Source organism: Rhipicephalus microplus, unplaced genomic scaffold (genome assembly GCF_043290135.1).
Source record: "Rhipicephalus microplus isolate Deutch F79 unplaced genomic scaffold, USDA_Rmic scaffold_15, whole genome shotgun sequence".
NCBI lineage: Eukaryota > Metazoa > Arthropoda > Arachnida > Ixodida > Ixodidae > Rhipicephalus > Rhipicephalus microplus.
The window spans coordinates 3,920,752-3,941,835 of NW_027464588.1; the positions used below are offsets into that span (position 1 = coordinate 3,920,752).

The 21,084-nt window shown below is 47.5% G+C and overlaps 1 protein-coding gene across 2 annotated transcripts in view; it reads right to left on the reverse strand.

Moving 5' to 3' along the window:
* The window catches only part of LOC142784589 (uncharacterized), a 236,983-nt gene that overhangs the window by 150,772 nt on the left and 65,127 nt on the right, over positions 1-21,084 (reverse strand). For both annotated transcript variants that reach the window (XM_075883010.1, XM_075883009.1), the window contains exon 2: positions 20,548-20,690. In XM_075883010.1, the coding sequence (XP_075739125.1) occupies positions 20,548-20,690 (143 nt within the window). The remainder of the gene's footprint in view (positions 1-20,547; positions 20,691-21,084) is intronic.

The following is a 21,084-nucleotide window of genomic DNA, read 5'->3' on the forward strand; positions in this document are numbered from 1 at the left end:
TGTCCTCAATTTAGGCTGAACTTTCTCTGTAAGTCTCAAGTTTTCTGCTTCATAGCAAAGTACCCGCAAGATGCAGCTGTTATATGCCCTCCTCTTAAGGAATAATGGCAATCTACCTGTCAGGATTTGAGAGTGCTTGCCAAATGTGCTCTACCCCATTCTTATTCTTCTAGTAACTTCAATCGCGTGGTTCAGCTCCGCAGTTATTACCTGCCCTAAGTAGACGTAGTCTTTCACAACTTGAAGTGTAATATTACCTATCTCGAAGCGCTGCTCTCTTCCGAGGTTGATGGACATTGCTTTCGTTTTCTGCAGATTAATTTTAAGACCCACCTTTCTGCTCTCCTTGTCAAACTCCGTAATCATGAGTTGCAATTCGTCCCCCGAGTTACTCAGCAATGCAATGTCATCGACGAAGCACAGGTTACTAAGGTACTCACCATTAACTCTTATGCTTAACTGTTCCCATTCTGGGCTTCTGAATTCAAACCTCATGTAAGCAAGTGGTAAATAGCATTGGGTAAACTCAATCCACCTGCCTTACATCTTTCTTCATTGGCATTTTGTTGCTTTGTTTATGAAGCAATATAGTAGCAGTTGATTTCCTGTATATTTCTTCCAGGATGTTTATATATACTTCATCGACGCCTTGATTCCGCAGTGTCTGAATGACTGCTGATATTTCTACTGAATCAAACGCCTTCTCGTAATCTATGAAGGCTATGTATAGTGGTTGGCTATATTCTGAGCATTTCTCTATTACCTGATATGTAGCATGAATGTGGTTGATTGTTGAGTAGCCTGTTCTAAATCCTGTTTGTTCCTTTGGTTGATTGAACTCTAATGTTTTCTTTACTCTGTTAGCAATTACCTTTGTAACCAGCTTGTATACTACGGAGAGGAAGCTGATCAGCCTGTAATTCTTCAAGTCCTTGTCATCTTCTTTGTTATATATTAAAATGATGATATGGGAAGCACGAATGAGAAATGTGGATATGTCACTTTAATATAGGAAACGCGTTACGAGGCAGAGGTGAATGATGCCGTACATTACTTCCGTGTCAAGAATATCATGTTTGCATGCGTCGTTCACCTTCATAATCTATTCACGTCACGTGATACCAAATATAGTATATATAAAGCTAATGAAACGGCCGTTAGCGCGCCATGAGCGTGGTATGTTGTCTTGTACTTAGATGACACGCTTCTTATGATTATCATGTTTGCACCAGTGACAAACTTTTGTCATCCATTGGCGTCACGCATAACTAAATTTTGTAAATGTGAAGCTAGCGAAACGGCCGCTAGCGCATCATCAGTGTGGCATGTAGTCATGTTGTTATGACACGCGTGTCGTGATTATCATGTTTTGATGTGTTATTTGCCTATGACGTTGGTTCGCGTCTCGTAATGCCAAATTTGGTATAAGTGAAGCCAGCAAAACGGCCACGAGCGCATCATGATCGCGGCATGTGGTCATGTTGTTATGGCACGATTGTCATGACTTTTGTGTTACGACCTGCAGCTTATGTTCGCCATGCAATCATGTCATATCCTACACGTTTCGCAACATGTCGTGTGAACGAAATCACCGCAAGAGCTGCAGGACCACGAAATTATTCATGTCATTCATTACATACGTGTCAAAATTCTCATTTTACAACTAGTCGAATATGTCCGCCATACAGTCATGTTATGCCATACCAAGTTTGGTATCGATATCATTATCGGAACGGCCAGGAGAGCCAAAAGTGGTAGGTGGCTAGATAGATAGATAGATAGATAGATAGATAGATAAATAGATAGATAGAAAGATAGATAGAGAGATAGACAGATAGATATATAGATAGATATATAGAAAGATAGATGATACGCTAAATGTCGCCTAAGTTCGCGAAGAAATGCTTTTCATTTAAACTGGTGCATGCTTTCACGTTGCTCACTAACGTCGCTTCGCATGAATTCGCAACCTATTACACTTTTATTTCTGAATGGTTCCTGGCAAGTAAGTTAACCATTTACTGCAAAAACTAAATATACCACTTTCAAGCACCAATAAAAATTATTTGTATTTGTTGTATTTTAGTGCATATATATCGACAACCTCTTCAACGCACTGAATCCTATATTATTTTTAATCTTTCTCTCGCATTTTCATCTGTCTTGTCATCTTTTCATTCCCGTTTACCTCCGAATTTCCTGGCGGCGAGGGCTAAACTGCTGTTGCTATCCTACCTAGGGTAATTATAGGAGGTGATAACGGCGTTGTATGGCTGGTATCTCTTTGTAGCTACCTGTGTTAGGCTCGGTGATGGGTGGCCACCACCGCCACCAAACTTTGGCAAAAGCTTCCCCCCTCCCCCTTCCTGATCGCTCCCTGAAAAGGTGGCATACCGAAGACGCATTTTTGCTCAACACACCAAAGCCAACGTTTCCAAAGTACCATGTTATCCACAGTCAAAACGAAAAGAAGAGAGTCCTAGCAATTTCGCCTCTTCTCGTGTCGAAAAGTGTCACAGAATGAATAGGTCCAGGATAAAAAGTGACAAAGTTGGGAAGTGGCAATCTTCTCCTGGAGGTTTGTGTCAAGGCGCTTGAGAAGCTGTCTAAACTTGTAGCATTTGGGTAAACCCCTGTTTTGGGGGCCCCACACACGTCAATGAACACCGTCGGCGGCGATTTTCGACGATTATCTTATTGAACTTTCTGAAAGTGAACTGCTCGAAGGTTGGCAGGACCAGAACGTGGTCGAAGTCCAACAAATAACAGTAAGGCGCGAGAAGAAACAGACCACTACAAAACAAATAACATTTACCTTCGGAACCGGTGACCTACCAGGATCAATAGGAACCGGCTATTGTAAGTTCTATGTGAGACCATACACTCCCAGTCCTCGTCAATGTTTCAAGTGTCAAAGTTTCGAGCATGGATAGCAGAGTCGCAGAGGGCGCGCCACTTGGGCGAACTATGCATCCAATCAACAGATATCCGACAAATGCACCTCACAAGCAACTTATTGTCTTAATTGTGCAGGAGATCACCCTGCCTACTCACGATCATGCCCCGCATGGAAAAAAGAGAAACAAATAGTAGAAGTCAAGGTCGAATTTAATCTATCATTCTAAGAGGCACATCAACGTTTTGTCTACAGAACCCGCCCTCTTCCTCCTTCGCTGAGATGACGCACAGGGGCGCTGCGCCACACGTTACTGCCGCGGTCGTGCCACCAGCACCCCCGGCTCTAGCACCCTGTACTGCTCTGCCACACGTCAAGATGGGTTTGCAGACCACCGTGTCTGCTGGACTTCGGACCACTGCAAGCGCAGTTAGGTTATAAAGTTCCGTGAACGTGCCTGCCGAGCAGGCATCACTCCTGTAGCACCTGAGGCGCTGAAGGATACAAGCAATTCTTTGGAACGTGCCATCAAAGAAAAACACCAATCTACAGAGCCCCCAAATGGTTTTGTAACCTAAGGCAATACTTTTGTACGCACAGCATCATTCAACATTATTATGACACAAATACTACAGTGTAACGTCAGAAGACTGCTGAGGAACCTTGACGATACCAAGGAACTTTTACACAAACATGCACCACAATTGCTGTCTGGGCAAGAAACACACCTAAAATCGAAACACATTAACTTTATACGCAAATACGTTATGTTTCAAAAGTACCGAGATGATGCTGTCGCATTATGCGGTGGTGTTGCCACATAGTCAAGGAACATCCTGCACACGTTTACCACTTCAAAGACCCCTTGAAGTAGTAGCTGTCCGAGCTGTCATTTTCAACAAACTCGAAACAATTTACGATATTTACATGCCTTCACACCATCACCTGAACAAACAAGAATTCCAGCCACAAATCAATGAACTTCCAGAACCGTATCTTGCCCTAGGAGATTTTAATGCACATAGCGTATGGAGTGACTCTCGCTGCGATACACGAAGCCGCATAATTGCACAGTTTCTATTCTCTTCTGGCTCATGTCTCCTAAAAGAAAGGAACCAACATACTATAGCCGCGCTAACACCACATAATCATCGATTGACCTCAGCATCGTCTCTCCATCACTGTTATTTTCACTCACTCAGAAAATAATAAATAATTCATATGAATGTGACAATTTTCCTTTGATTTTGAGTACAACGATAAATAATACGGGTCCTCCACAGACTTCTGGATAGCAGATTGACAAGGTGGGTAGGAAAATTTTTCAGAATGCTACCGATGTAGGTTCGTCTGATATGTGTGACTTATGCGTAGATGCAGCTGCAGACTAGCGCACACCTTTTACAATTGATGGTGCAACAAATTGTATCCCAAAACGGGAATCTGCGCTAAACGACGCGCCCCTTTGTGGAATAGGGGGCATTGAGATGTATGTAAAAGACAAAACAAAACATGGAAGTGACTTCTGGACTCACAGACTGCCGAATCTCTCACGTGTTTCCAGACGAATAAGTCTCAAGGAAAAAGAGTGTGCCGACAGGCTAGGCGGAAGAGCTCGCAGAAACATTTAACAGGCAATAATTCGCATACAGATGAAGCTAAAGTTGGAAGCATGGTTAGCAAATTAGCAGTAACGCAATCACATTCACTCCCACTTGTAAAAACACAGGGCGAGAGCTTGGAAGACCAGGCAAACTCCATCACCACGCACTTTGAAGAGGTCTAGAGCTCGTCGCACCGCACCACAGTGTTTCAACAATTCAAAGTCACAATAGAAAATTGGAAAAACAGCACATATTCACAACCTACGAGGCATATACAATACACCTTTCTGTTTAGCTGAGCTACAGGCCTCACTAAACTGCTGTAATAGGTCTACCCCTGGCTTCCATTGTGTGTCACATGAAAAGCTAAGACACCTGCCCATCGATATCCAAAAAGTCATGCTCTCCTTATACAATGCTGTATAGTTTTCTGGAGAGTCCTCTCGACCTTGCAACAAGCCATAATTATTCCTATCTTACAACAAGGCAACGACCTGTCCTCAGTTTCAAGCTACAGGCTAATAGCGCTAACCAGTTGTCTATGTAAAGCCTCCGAAAAGATGATAAGCAGGTGACTTGGGCGCTTATTTGAGACTTATGGCCTACTCGACCCGTGCCAATATGGGTTTCGAAAGGCTAGGTACGTCACTGACCACTTTGTCCGTATCGAGGCACAAATATGTGATGCCTTTGCTCATGATCAATTTTTTCTGTCAGTGTTCTTCGATATCGAGAAGGCTTATGATACTACGTGGCATTTTGATATACTGACAGACCTTTCAGACTTCGGTGTATGGGGTAGAATGTTGAACATAATCGTAAGCCACATGACCCATTGGACATTCCATGTTGGATATTTCACTGCTTTGCCGCGAACATTTGTCCAGGAAACAGGAGTGCCGCCCGGAAGTATATTGAGTTGCACATGTTTTATAATCAAAATGAAATCCTTGCGGCTTGCTGTCCCTCTCACGTTTTAGTGAACATATGCTAACGATGTGCAGGTTTGTTTAAAATCGTGCAACCTCTCAATATGGAAACCATCGGTTCAATCAGGTTAAAACAAGGTTTCTGGATGGATAGTTCCGGATGAATTTAAACTGAACGCGCGAAAGAGCGCATGCGTCTTATTTTGCCGGAAGAGGGGCGTTCTTCCTGATCCCGAGATTGACCTGCATTCTCAACGTCTGTCTTTACAGTCAGAGAATAGGTTTTTGGCTCAAATATTAGACACAAAACTAACCTCCATACACGGCGTCAAATATTTAAAAAACAGCTGCTAATTTCCTAGTATCAGTTTGACAACATGTAGTTTTTTTTCTGTTAGCCTATCTTATAGGTGCTGCCGGCACGGCCTGAGCTTCCGTCATAGAAAAAGTTTCATGTAAAGTGCAGGGACGGCCAAGCGTGTACTGGCGGGTGCGTTGTCGTGCGCAGACGCAGCTAGCTGGTCGGCCACCACGTTTCCAGCGATCTAATGGTTCCCTGGCTCCCAGCACATAACAAGGCGTTTGAGGGGGTAGATCGTGCATAAAAGAGAGTAAATCGACAAAAGTATAAAATATTTATGTTTTTTTCAGTGTTTTCAAAGCTGTTGTGACGCTCAGCGAGTCTAAGTATACAACCGCGCGTTGTAGTTATAATTACTTAATATGCCTGACGGCCACAGATACCGCATAGGCTTCTGCGGCGAAAATGTTTGTTTGGGAATGCAGTATACAGAATTTGAAAAGAATGGGCCAACAGCTGCATAAGACACGCCATTGTGGGGCTCTGACGCATCTGTAAAGAACTCTGGGCATGTGTGCTTGTGTTGAAGTTCGAGGAAGTGCGTGTGGATATCTGTATACAGTAGGCACCTGTTTAGTTATTTCCACGAAAGATACGTCGGAGTCTAAAACCTGCCACGACTATGGCAGCGGTTATGCTGCGAGAACCATCAGTGTTCTAGAAGTGGCACACCTGTTTCCTCAGCGAGGCTCCTCACACGGAGTGTGTAGGGCTCTCTCAGCGAAGGATGGTTGCGGAACAAGGCAGAATTGGACACATCATTAATTGTGGAGTGAGTGAGATGTTCCTCGTCTGCGTTCACCCTGAGATAGTACGTAAAAGACGTATGGCATATCTGCAGATGGAGCGACCATTCGTTTGACTCTGCATACAGGCTTTCTATGAGGCTAGTTCGAAAAGCACCCATAGAAAGGCAAATGCCTTGGTGATGAACCGGATCAAGCATCTTTAAAGCTGATAGTGTCATGGACTGGTAGGTTATAGTACCGTAATTGACGCGCGTGCGGACAAGGTTTCCATACAGATCCATCAGGCATTTTCTGTCACTGCCCAACGTAGCACATGACAACACGTTCAAAAGGATGCTTGTTTTTAAGCACCTTGTTTATTTAGCTTGTTAACTTTTTCTTTGTTATCACTTTTCTATTCAGGTCAGAATGACAAATATTGCTGTTCCCTTCTGCACATTCTATGTTGGTTACATGTATGTATGTATACATATATATCTCTTTGTGTGTATTATGAAGTCTTGGTTTGGATGACCTTTATTGGGCCCGAGGAACCGGCAGCCGACAGCTACGATGAATAAACCAAAATGATGATGCTACGCGACAACTATGAGGATGCATCAGCCACATATGATAATGATGATAATATACAGGTGAAGAGGATGTGTATACTAAATGCCCGCACCAATTACCCCCCCGTGAAAGCGGCCAGCCTGGTCGCAGCAAATCAAGGGGACAAATAATGTCGCATGAAGTGCTTCATAGGGGAGACATGGACGACCTCTGTAGTTCGATAACGGCGATCTGCTAGGGCTACAAGTGGCGTCACGCGAAAACTCGATGATGAAGTCTCTTCAAAAACTGTGTATGGCCTGATAAACCGTGGCTGAAATTCGCCACTCAAACCAGGTGTGCGAATAGGCGTCAAAAGGAGCACTTCGTCTCAAGGTTGGAAGGATACAGCACGATGCGATTCATTATAAACTAGCTTTCTGTCTTACTGTCAAGCTTCAGTGTTTATACGAGCACGTTGGCGGCACTGTGCGAGTCGTAAAACGCATTCCTCTGAAGAGAATGGAGATGAATTCGTTTGGCAGTTAAAGAAATAGACGTCTAGGAAAAAAGTAGTGAAGCATCCATAAACTAGGCAAAATGGTGATTAGCCGGTTGTCCAATGAATGGCCGTATTGTAGGCAAAAGTGGCGAATGGCAGACTACGTTCCAGTTTTTGTGGTCTGGTTGAATATAGGTGGTGATCATGGCAGCAAGAGTGCGGTGGAATTGCTCAGTGAGGCCGTTAGTCTGGGGATGATAACTAGAGGCAGTATTGTGAGTTGTGCCGGAGGCGTGAAGAAATTCGTTCACTAGTTGTGAAAGAAAGTCTCTTCCACGGTCACTGAGCAATACACGTGGATCACAATGACGCAGTATAATGGCTCGGAGGATGATATCGGCAATTTCAGAAGCTGAACCAGTAGTGACGGATGCCGCCTCGGCGTAGCACGTCAAATGGACAACGGCTGTTACTATCTACCGGTTTTCAGCAGCACTGACTGGAAGGGGGCCATAAGGATTGACGCCTACAACTTCGAATGGTGTGGCTGCGCACGGAAAAGGCTGTAGTGTACCGGCTGGAGCGGATGTTGGTAGTTTTTTACATTGGCAGGTAGTGCAGGACCCGGCGTACCAAGCTACACTAGTGGTAATGCCTGGCCAATAAAACCGACTTCGAAGGCAATCGTAGGTTTTATGGTGACCAAGGTGACCAGCAGTCGGATGGTCATGAAGCGCTCTGAGGAGTTCGGACTGAAGCGATCGGGGTAAAACGGAAACCCAGCGCTGACCGTCAGAATAGTAAATTTTGCGGTACAGCACCAAGTTTGCCAGCCTAAATTGCGAGAGTTGGCGACGGAGCCTTGCATTAGGTGGACGGGAACTGCCAGTGAGGTAGCCTATACTACAGCGACAGTATGGGTCAGCCAATGGTCGAGAAGAAAAATCGTGGCGTTGTCCGAAGGCAGCTGGCGTTGTCCGAAACCGCCGTAGCCGTGGACCCCGAGGGTGTGTTGTGCAAAGTGATTGCGGAAACCCCGAGTGGAGTCACTGGTAGTGGGCAGCGAGAAAGAGCATCGGCGTCACTATGCTTCCTGCAACACTTGTATACGATGTCAAAACCATATTCTTGGTGGCGTAGAAACCAGCGGCCGAGGCGTCCCCACAAGTTGTTGAGTGTCGAAAGCCAACATAAAGCGTGGTGGTCGGTCACAATGATAAAATAGCCGCCGTGCAGATATGGACGAAATTTCTGCACTGACCAAATGATGGCGAAACACTCGTGCTCGGTGATCGTGTAGTTCTTCTCGGCTGTGGAGAGGACGCGGCTGGTGTATGCAACGACTCGCTCTCGTGAAGTGTGGTCCCGTTGCAGGAGCACGGCTCCGAAACCATGGCCACTAGCGATGTGTGCAGGAAGGTCGGCGCATACTCGTGAAAATGAGAAAGTACAGGGTTGGTCATCAGGGCACTGTTCAACCTGTCGAAAGCCGATTCACCATCCTGAGACCACTGAAAGGGCATACCGAAAGCAAGTAGCTTATGGAATGGTGCGGCTATTTAGGCAAAGTTTTGTACGAATCGCCGAAAGTAAGAGGCAACACCAAGGTATTTTCACAAATCTTTTGGTTTGTCAGGGCGAGGGAAGCGAAGAAATGCAGCAGTTTTACCAGGGTCTGGACGAATTGCGTCCTTGCTCACAACATGACTGTGATGGTTAAGGAACGTTCGTCACTATGCTTGTTGATAGCGGACGAGAAAGGATTAACATGAACTTTTTATTCATGGCATCGGTGGAACAGCTGACGGCGCACGGATACGCTATCGTGTGCAGCGCCGTTGAGTCGGACGACGCGGCCAACCCAGCAGTCAGGGTCGCAACTCCGGAGGTCCAGGATCAGGCCACGGCTCACGAGGACCACACCCGGTAGGCCTCGCCCACGAACCTGCTCACGGCCACTGCACCCAGGCAGGAGCCGTTCGGCAGGTCTCGGCCTTGAACCTTGAGCAGACACACCGGAGCTCGACCTGGCCGACACGTACGGGTCTCACGTCCGGCTCAGGAACGCTGCCAGGAACTCGTCCTCTCGAGCGGCGCACCGCTTCCTTTGCCTTCGTGGCTTCTACCCTCGAGCTCTATTTTCCGCATGTTCCTTCTTCTTGGCCAGGGCACCGCCAGGTACCTTCGAGTGCACACTGCAGCTCATGAGCTCGTGGCCCACGTCCGAATCTGGCGCATCACTCGGCACCGCTCGGCGATCCTAGATTCAGCCGGCAACTTCCCTGGCATCTGGATCCTCGGCCACCCTGGACCTCGCCCGGTTCCGTGCTCCTCTGTGCGCACTCCCGCGTCTCGCCCGGCAGAACGTCTCGCTCGTCCCTTGCCGTTGTGCGAAGCTCTGGTGACACCGGCGCTTGATGACATGGGTGCAGCCACGGAGCAGTCAACCCGCATCGGAGACGTGATGCTCCATGCGGGGCATGGCCAGCCCGTCCAGCGAAGAGCGTGCGCCGAGACGCGATGCTCGACGCAACCGTGACCATTAGGCAGGCCACGTTCATCGCTGTGTCTAGCGGTTGACCGTGGAGACGCCTCGCCGAGATCCGCGATGCCCTCGGCAGGGAAGAGAACAGCAGGTCAGGCTCCGCCCCGAGATGCAGTACTCGTGCCGGCAATGCCGCCCCAGCTGGTGGTTGGACGGCAGCAGCGTGGACGGCCGCGTTCCCTGGCCGGAACCTGGCTCGCCTGCGTCCGACGCTTCGGCCTGCTGTCTCCCGTCGGCCGCTGCTTCGGCTCGTCCCCAGCCACAAAGCCCACTGCCACGTGATGGTCGCCCGTGGCCCAATCGTTGCACGCCACCTCTATGGGCCACCACAGGTCATCAGCTGATTCGCTGACACTCACGCGCACATTACACGCGCCTTGCCCCGCACTTCCGTCGTTGTCGTTTTCTTCACTCATCACAATGACCGAGGACCTTGATAGATCTGCAGGCAGAATGGCACTTCTTGGTGTTAATTTGAAGACCAGCACCCGCAAGACAAGTCAAGACCTCGTCCAAGCGTTGCAGATGTTGAGGAAACATCGATGAAGAGACAACAATGCCATCGAGGTAATATAGGCAAGTCTTCCTATTCAGGCCACGCAGCACGGTGTCAATCATGTCCTCAAAAGTTGCGGGCGCATTGCATAGACCGAACGGCATAACATTGAATTCATATAGACAGTCTTGGTTTGCGAACGCAGTTTTTTCTTTATCATCTCCGTGCATGGGGATTTGCCAATAGTCGTAACGCAAGTCGAGGCTCGAAAGGTTTTCAGCAGCCTGTCAGGAATCGAGGGCATCATCGATGCGTGGCATGGGGTATACGTCCTTCCTAGTGATCTTATTGAGTGCTCGGTAATCGACGCAAAATCGCACGGAACCGTCTTTTTTACGCACCAGAACGATGGAAGACGACCAAGGACTGGTTGAGGGTCGGACTATCTCCCATTGCAGCATATCGTCTACGTTTTCTTCCCTGATTTTTCGTTTGGCTAGAGAGACGCGCTATAAATGGCGGTGCGGAATCGATGTTCCGTCGGTCTGAATACGATGTGCTGTAGCGGTTGTCTGGCCCAGGGCGGATGAATGAACGTCAAAAGAGTTTGCATGTTTTCCAACAAATCAAGCAGCTGCTGCTTCTGTGAGTCTGTCCAGTCTTTGTTGATGGCTGCAGTAAAGGCCGAGGAAGCAGCATGATCTGCTGAATGGCCTTTAGAGGAGACAGGGGTAAGATACACAACGCACACAGGCTCCAGATCGGCAACACAGGCGACAGTAGTGCCCCGTGGCAATAAAAGTTTATCTGCTGTGGTGTTGGTAGCAGCGACGAGAGTTGATCCATTGTTGCAGCGAGACACACTTGATGCGAGTGCTATGCCTTTATTAAGGCAACGGGGGGACGGAGTGACCAAATTGTCACCAGAGTCGACGTCGTTGGACAAAACTGTGACTAATTGATGTTCGTGTGGTGGTAACTCGATGTTTACAGTAGCGATGAGTCGAAGTGGTTTGTAGGTTTCGGCGTTGAGTAAGTAGTCTGTGCCAGTAAGATGGACGACACAATGTGCACAACAAATAGCCGCAGAAGCAGAGGAAAGAAAGTCCCCGCCTAAAAGGAGTTCGTGGGAGCATGGGGATAGCACGGTGAATTCTATATGATGAAGAATTTCGTCGATTAGTACACGGGCAGTACAGAGTGCGGAAGGGCGAATCATTGTTTCCTTGGCTATACCCAGCGTTGGCCCATCATAAGGCATCGTGATTTTTTGAAGACGGGCACACAAATCAGCACGAATAACAGAAAACGCAGCCCCAGTGTCCACCAAAGCATGAACGTCCACTCCCTCAACTGTGATCGCAATCATATTGTAAGGGCGCGCTGGAGGAATTGGAGTCCTGTGTCGGAATGCAGTTTGTCCTCCAAAAACTGCATCGCTTAATTTTCCGGACGCCGATCAAAAGCGAGGGAAGCAGGCATAAGAGGAGAAGAGGGGCGACGGTAGGGCGGTGGTGAACGGCGTCGGGTTGATCGATAACTACTGCAAAGTTCACCCGATGCTGGCGGAGATGGAGACCGACGCGGCGGTGACGAATAACGGCGGCTCTGGTACAAGGCTCCTGCGGTATAGTTCCGTTCGCGCATGTCGTACCCTCGACGCTCGTCTTGCTAGCGCTTGCGGCAAAAGCGTGCAATGTGACCACGATAGCCGCAATATTAGCGCATAGGGCGAGTCAATCGATAAGGACGGTAGTAGCTTGCGCTAACTGCACCGCGAGAGAGAGCAGTTAGAGAGAGAGATGACGGCTCAAGCGGTGGGGATGGAAAGCTCGTGGGAAAGCTTGTGGGAGGTGCAGCAGCAAACGACGCGTACGTTCGTGGCGGGGACATCTACCTTACAGTGCCTGGTGGCGTGGCGGTGGTGTGCGGAAACGATGGGAGAGTACGAGTGACCGTGGGCTGCGGGTGGGCCATGTGGGTAATGGATGTGAGCTCCTCATATGCCATCCCGCAATGACGTTGAAGAAGTCTGAATGGGACACATTGAGGGTAATATGAATCCCATTGATTCTCATTCTTCGCGTATAATCACTCTTATCGTGTCTCTTAGGTTTGCAACAGAATCGAAAGTTGGGCTAGTTGGATATGCATGGTATAACTATAAGTTAAAGCACACGAAAAACAGACAGGAAGACAGGACAAGCGCTTTGGTCGGATCCGCTGTGATACGGGCTGTGTCACTCTCCGGTCGTAAGTGCATAGACTCAAGTTCTTCGAGGCGCTGACAGGTTGTCGCAACGTCAGCAACGGTAGCCGGATATTTAATTGCAAGGGCATTGAATGCGACGGGTGCAATCTCCTTAAGAAGCTGGCGCACCTTGTCTGACTCTGTCATTAGTGTGTCAACCCGGCGGCAAAGTGAACGAACATCCTCGATGTTGGATGTATACGACTCCCCGATTTGCTGTTTCCGAGTCGCGAGCGCTTTCTTTGCGAGAGCGGAACGAACAGCCGGTGTGCACAATACATGGTGAAGCTGATCTTTGAAGGCTGACCAGTCAGGGATGTCGATGAAGTGGTTGAGAAATCACGTCTTCGCGACACCCGTGAGGTAGAATGACACGTGAGCGAGTTTGTAGGTGTTCTCCCACTGGTTAGCAGCGCCGACACGTTCGAAATCATCCAGACATTCCTCCACTTTTTCGCCGCGCATACCAGTGAAGGGATGGGGCTCACGATAGAGGCTGTTGATGACGTGAGAAGGCGTGGCACGCGGTTGTAGAGTGGGAACGGCTGCAGGACCGACCACATCTTGGTGCGACATATTTCCGGACACCTGGCCCAAGCGGCGACCTGAACGTAGCTACAGGGGGTAGAGTGGTCGAGAGGATGGCGGGAGATGTAACAGCACGCTCCACCACGTATGAAGTCTTGGTTTGGATTACCTTTATTAGGCCCGAGGAACCAGCACCCGACAGCTCTGATGAATGAATCAAGATGATGATGCTACGCGACAACGATGAGGATGCATGAACCACGCATGATAATGATGATAATGTACAGGTGAAGTGAATGCGTATACTAAATGCCCACAGTATGTACGAATGCGGGTATATATATATATATATATATATATATATATATATATATATATGCAGGCATGGTGGCTGAGTGGCCGTAGCGTTGCATGAAGTCAAGTAGATCCTCCGTGAGCGGTCACAACGTGGTTTATTTCGACATTTCGGCCTAGAGTCTGGCCTTCATCAGGATTGAAGGTACAGTTTGTTGGTGCTCAAATCAGAGGGAAAGATGGAAATAAGACATAAAAAAAGAAAAAATAGAAGAAAAGGAGAAAATAAAGAAAGGAAAAAAAGAGAAAAAGAATATAATGTGGACACCCCCGGGCACCCCCTTCCACTCTTCCTTCCACATACCCCTCCATCTCTCTCTCTTTTCTACCCTTCACCTTTCTGATGCCAGCGGTCTGTGTATGCTTCCTTTCACTAACGCATTCTTCCCGACCAGACAGCGCCTCCTGGCTCTGGCGGTTCGGTGTTGAGCAAAAAGAGTTTTTTAGGAAGTTTAAGCCTTTAACTATACTAAGCGCCCCGTCGACATTTCGTCGTAGAAAGAGGGGTGCCGCGTATTGCGGCAGAGGCTGGTAAGCGGGCGCAATGCGAATTCCTTGCCCGCTTCTGGATTACGTGAGCAGTAGGGGCCTCCCGACTGTGCAAAGGGTTGCTGTTGGGCATGTCATGCTTGGCACAGTTGATTGGGTAGTAAAGTAAAAACAGAAAACAGACGACAGCTGTACTTAAGAAGAGTAGTTACACTTGTAGTTGTTTTGATTTCTCCACTGCCTTTCGCAGTTGCAGTGCCGTGAACTCAGTTACTATTTTCATTATTGCCATTATTGTTTTCTAATGCTTTAATTGCTACAAGTGTACCAGGATTCTCATTTATTCATCTATCGAGTGTGTTAAATTGGAGGATAAGGTATGACTCTCGTTGTTCACGTTCTCGGTTTGATTTAAATTCCATCTCTAAGAGCGTTACTAATAGTTTGTCGAATGCACGGTCGGGAAGATTAGGATGTTTTGATAAGGATAGAATTGGGGCTGATTTCGCATGGGCTCTGTGATTATTGAAGCGAATCCCAAATGGTGTTTCTGTTTGTCCGATGTGCTGCATGCTAGAAACGTTGCATTCGAGTAGGTATACCACACTAGGGGAATCGCATGTTAGGTTTCTTCGTATAGTAATCGAAAACTTGGATTGTGTGCTGGTTGCTTTGTGTGTTTCCCGCATCGCCTTACATACAAGACATGATGACATTAAACAAGGTCCGCATGAAATATTGAGGGTTGAGGTTTGAGAGTGATTGATATGTGGGGTTTAACGTCCCAAAACCACTATATGATTAGGAGAGACGCCGTAGTGGAGGGCTCCGGAAATTTAGACCACCTGGGGTTCTTTAACGTGCACCCAAATCTGAGCACACGGGCCTACAACATTTCCGCCTCCATCGGAAATGCAGCCGCCGCAGCCGGGATTCGAACCCGCGCCCTGTGGGTCAGCAGCCGAGTACCTTAGCCACTAGACCACCACGGCGGGGCTGAGGTTTGAGAGTGTACAAGTGTTTCTTTGTGTTTGAGAGTGGACAAGTGTGTCTTTGAGGTTGCGTGGTCATCGGTAAACGACGCCTGGAGAGGTTAGGAAAGCGGGTTTCAGACGTTCACTTTGTTCCAGAATGTTGTAATGTCGTTTAAGGATTTTGTTTACATCAGGGAAGTTTGTGCTGTAAGTCAAGCAAAGGTTTGTTCGTTGTGGGCCTTCTTGCGGAGGTCGCTTCATAAGTAAGTCATCAAGCTTCAGTTTTCTCGCTTTTTGAACAGCGTTGAGACGTCCCCGCTACGCCACCGATTACCAAAGAGAGGGAAGACCACTCAACCCCTTGTCTATCCGGTTCCCTCTTGGCTATGTGTCTCAATCACTTCTCACATACAGGGATTTGTGCTGGGACCGGAATGTAAGAGATGCTACGACCTGTTTCTGTTTACTGGTTCATTTAATTTATTACTAACTGCCAACATCGTATACCCGCGTACGTCAACCACTACAAAAAATTATAACACATAATTTAGACACTCGCGACGTTCGACACAGGGCAGGCACATAAAGTAACTGCAACAATACAATGGTATGCATATATAAAGAAAACACCCGACGACTCAAATGATCAAGTTATCAATGAATAAAACCACGCAATGTCTCGACACGCCAGCTCCCTTCCCACAAAGCTAATCTAAAAAAAGTGCATAAAGCTAGTCTCACGAAAGGTCTATATTGACGGGGGTTTCGGAGCTGGCTGTTCGAGTCGGGGCTAAGGGCTTCTTCCTGGGGTCATTGTCCAATTCGTCAGCGTCTTCATCGTCTTCATCATCGTCGCCTTCGTCGTGCCTCTCAGTGATTTCCATCTTAGTCCTCTTTCGTAACGCTCCATTCACTCGCCTCATATCCCTAACTTTCATTTCTCATCGTACCGTCCTTGCCCCAGTCGTCATCTCATCGCCTCTTATCACTATCTCTTCGCACCATTATCTTCCTTTTCCATTCTGTCTCTCTACCATCTCGAGCTCATCGCACCGTATCTGTGACTCTCCTCGTATCGTCTCGTAGTCCCTTCTTGTAGGACCCGACTCCGCCCTACCGGGGCACCAAACCAATTTTGCCACTGTTCGCATGACACATTTCTCTATCAGTCGGTGTGTGTCATCTTCTACGGCCGCCCCCGCGTCCCACACCAATAGAAAGCCCCCTCCCAAACAAAGCCGAGCAAGTAACAATGTACAAACTCAAGCCTCAGGGAGAGAGATGGATGAGCCGCACGAAGACACTTTAGTTACGGGCGAACACTGGTCCCGATGCTTCCGACAAAGTGCGTCATCTGTAATGGCCAACCTCCGGAGTTTACAGTGTTGTGCCAAAATGTTTTCGGCCGAACCGATTGCCCCGGTTTCTGGTACTTGATGAGCCGATGTCCAGAACGAGTCTCGACGTCTCCATGCAGCTCGGTGTCTCCTGCGAAATTCTCCGTAGCCGCCGCTTCTTCGTAATTCAACGCCGCGGGTGGCCATCCGCACAGAACGCGGTAATGAGCCCTAGAGCCACGGAGGTTGACGGAAAGTCAGACCGGACCCGGCCCAGGCGCTGCGGCAGGGTCGCATTCCCTGAACCAACAAAAGGTGCTCTGCTGCTCCCCCATGCCACAAATCTGAAGGATGCGCGCGGGTTATTGCCACCGTACACTGTCACCCTGTCTGTATACCACAAGGCCCCGCCCAGTCCTCGTGTTTGCGCGGGGGGGAGGGGCGTGAGAACGGTAGAAATAATCCTTCCAGGTACTCCACTCCGGAATGCGCATTCGTTACACCGAAGGTTTTCTTTTTCTGTTTTTTATGCGTGGGTTTAAAACGAGCGAAAACATTCTGAAAGGACCGGGGTTCAGTCCGTGTTTGCGGGGACGTTACAGCGTCATCAATTACATGTGGGGGTATTTTTGTTTCTGGAGCATAAGCTTTAGCCTCTGTGAGCTCGCGTCAAAATCAGCGTCTCTTGAGCAGATTCGCTTAAACCGGTGAGCCTGGCTGTATGGGATACCGTTTTTACAGTGGCGCGGGTGATCGCTTTGGTAATGGAGGTATTGTTGTCGATCCGTTGATTTGCGATATAGAGTTGTACAGAGCTTGTCCTCTTCTATCGCTATGGTGAAATCAAGAAAATTTACAGTTACTTGCGAGTATGTGTGCGTGAAGTGTATGTTCGGATGTGCAGCATTGTAAGTGTCGATAAAGCCGAGAAGTTCGTCCTCGCTGTGGGTCCAAATAAGAAAGACGTCGTCTATGTACCTTCTGTATAACAGTGGTTTCAAGGAATTTTGTGCAAGAAATTCCGATTCTAGCTTTCCCATAAATATGTTGGCGTAATTGGGTGCCATTTGGGTGCCAATAGCGGTCCCGCTGATTTGTCAAAAATACTCTTGGTTAAACTCGAATAAATTTATTTCGAGGACCATCCTCGTCAAAGTTGCAATGGCAGAAACATCTGGGGTGTTAGATTGTCTATGATTTGTGTACATGTTTTTTAACGCAGCTATGCCGTCATCGTGAGGAATATTTGTATACAATGAAGAGACATCAAGTGTAACCAAGTACGAGTTTTTTGGCACACACAGACCTGCGATGTCTCGCAGAAAATGTGTGGTGTCTTTTATGTACGACGCGAGGGTGCATGGAATGTGGCTTATTAGTTTGTCCACGTACCTTGATATAGGTTCAGTTATTGTACCGATGCCTGATATGACTGGTCGACCTGGGTTACCGGGCTTATGAATTTTTGGAAGGATTTAGAAGTGAGCTGGTTGAGGGTATGCTGGTCGCATCAATTTGTGGTCAGTGTTGGTTATCTTTTTTGCATCCAACACTTTCTTTAGTTTTGTTGATACGATACGTTTGTATTCGTCTGTTGGATCACCTGGGAGGCGTTCGTAAAATTTTACGAACCCCCATGCCTCGGAGGCTGCTTAGCCTGTCTGAAAGACCCTTCACACTCAAAATAAAGAAACTTTCCGCCCCCCCCCCTTTTCTATGGAATTTGAGTAAACGCATCGCAGAGTGGTGGGGCTATGGCGTGAATGTTGCCTACTCGGGTACGGTTTGGGAATGTTTATGTGTTATTTCGTCGTCCTTATTCTTATTTATATAAAGAGGAAGCAGCGTTGCCTGCAACGTGAAGCGAAAGCCAAATAAAGTCACCCTTGACTGAATTTCGAACGCGCGACTGAGCGGTTGTGCAGCGCGTGAAGTTTTTTTTACTAGCAGACACTGCCTGCACTAATCCTGCGAGGCGAGAGAGGGAGAGGAGAGGGACACTTTTGCGGGTGTCTTTCTGGGCCGGCAGGAGACGCGAGACAAAAGCAAGTGCAGTATGGGTGTGGACGGTACCCCACCGACACCAAAGTGCGACATAGTACGAGAATGAAATGCTCTACATTTGAAAGTAGTGATGAGTCATAATTCATATTCGCTCGTGCAAATATGCTACAGCAGAATAGTAGAGGTTCTGTTCAAGAAAACGACCTGACAAAGGCCCGAAAGTTGATACCCATATGATTGTCCGCCGTGGCCTGGATCATATATTAGTGGAGCAGAGTGTGAAACGCCTCAGCGTTGCCTAGGGTTAGAATGCCTGTTACATCCCAAATGCGGCAATCAGAAATTTCCTTCTTTAGCATTAGCATAACATCCCGCGTCAAAAGGCCAGGCTGAAAACCTAGCATATTATGAAAATACAGACGCCTACTATGTATATACCCGGAAACCCTGTTGAATATAGCTAGTTGAGCTACCTTCCCTGTACACGAGGTTAGCGATAGTGTTCTAATGTTGTCCAAACTAAAGGGTTTGTCATGCTTTGAAATGATGATAACCGAGTCCTCTTTCAATACATCAGGCACTTCACCTGACTCCCATACCCAGTTAACCTCCTTAGTGAGCAGTTCCACTGTCTCATCGTCAACTTTTGTATTAGCTTGCTGAAATGTTAACCGGTCCCGCCGCTGATATGCTGTTTCAAATGCGCAGCACCACCCTGATATCCTATTCTGTGAAGGCCTTGTTTAGCCTCTCCGCTGTCTTGCGCTCAATTTGCGGATAATCCGCATCTTTCGACGAACCTATGGGGATGTGTCTGTCTACGACCACAATCAAAAAGAATTGATCAGTAACTCCCTCCCGTTTCATCACCCTGCATGATCACTCGGTTTTCTCTTATTGCGTGCTCACAAGCAGCGCCGCCCTGCACCCGCTTCTTCAAGCGTCTTCTGCACAGTATGGCCTTTTCCACCAACTTTTTTCTGTGGTAGATTCAACAGTGTAAAACGTTGCACCCAATATGGCATGCATATGGTCATTAGCGCACCTAATAATGGAGCCTTTTTCACTGCAGTTCACAAGAAACCTCAAAAGAGCCAAAGAAACGTCGCTTGAGTGAGACAGCAACACAAGAGATCAAAATTACTTTGGGTCATGCATTTGTATCAAATACTTTTGGCTTGGTATGATTACATTTGGCAGATGGCATGCCCCGCAAACAGCGCCCTTAGAAAAGATACCACTTATTTGAATGTAAATTATAGTTCGCATTTGGCACCCCGTATTAAGCACTATGAGTGATTGCCCCAATTTCACAAGATGGGAGCTTTGAATAGGCACAGCGATGACACGACGCACAAAACAACGGTCGTTTCTTTTTTAACAACAGATCATGCCGCAGCAGCAAAGGGCAAAACACAATGTAAAATCAATGTGCTCTACGTATAAAACTCTTTCAGTAAAGACGCGTTTTGCTTTCGCATTTGTATTTTCGCCTGCCACAATCTTAGCTGAGAAATGACGCCGCATGCCAACACAAATGACAGATAAGGCTTGATTATCCACTTTTCTTTAGCATGCGCAGCTTTGAAGCTGCAATTTCGCATAGTCGAATTTCTGTCGTATACTTGCCAGCATTTTCTTCTATGCTCCATGCACAATATAGATGATTCGTTGGCGTTCCATACTATGCAGTCGTGCCTGCCCCTGTTTCAGACCTCAGTTGGCTGCTCGGACTTTCCTCTACGAAAACCACTTCCCACACCATACTCGACTGAGCGGTCACTGCCTGATTGTCAAATCGATGCTCGAGTGCTCGGCTGGTTTCCTTTTTGGCTCAGAGGAGGCCAACATACAATGTCACTCATGTGAGGTGCCCTCTCTGTGGGTCATCTCAACTAACGCAAAACCAAACGATCCGATGTTGAAAACTGTCCAATCGGGATCATTCAATATTGTTTTTATTCAAGAAGGTGAACTGCATCTTTAATGATACTCACTTGCCGTCGTCGTCCACGTAATATTCAGTGAAGTTGCAGTTTGAAGCACCACCAATCCACGTTTTCTGCCAGTAAAGGCAAGTATGGTTGTTTGTTCTGTTTGTACGCTTGTACAACCATATTTTAGTCTCGTTTTTAAATATCTGTGTAAGATAAGGTACATATCAGCTATCATGAGCTTTTGTAGTTCACGTTACATGTATTATCACACAGGGCACATATTGGCAATGGTACACATGCGCCGTGACACAAGAGGTGACCAGTAAAAGAGCAAGGGATTGTGGGATGCACCGTCTGATACCGGCTTCCGGTTCGAGAAGACTAGACAACGGCAAATCGCTTCACCGCAAGCCTCAGATTGTTCGGGATTCGCACGCGCGGTAACCCGTTTATCTTCATCCTGATAAATCATGGTCGCTCGTTCAGCCATTGGCTGCTCGAACTCGAGCGTGCAAGGCAAACGCAGGCATTGATTCCCATGTATTGAAGACAGAAAAATGAGATGGGCTGCGACTGGGAAGAGAGCCACAATGACAA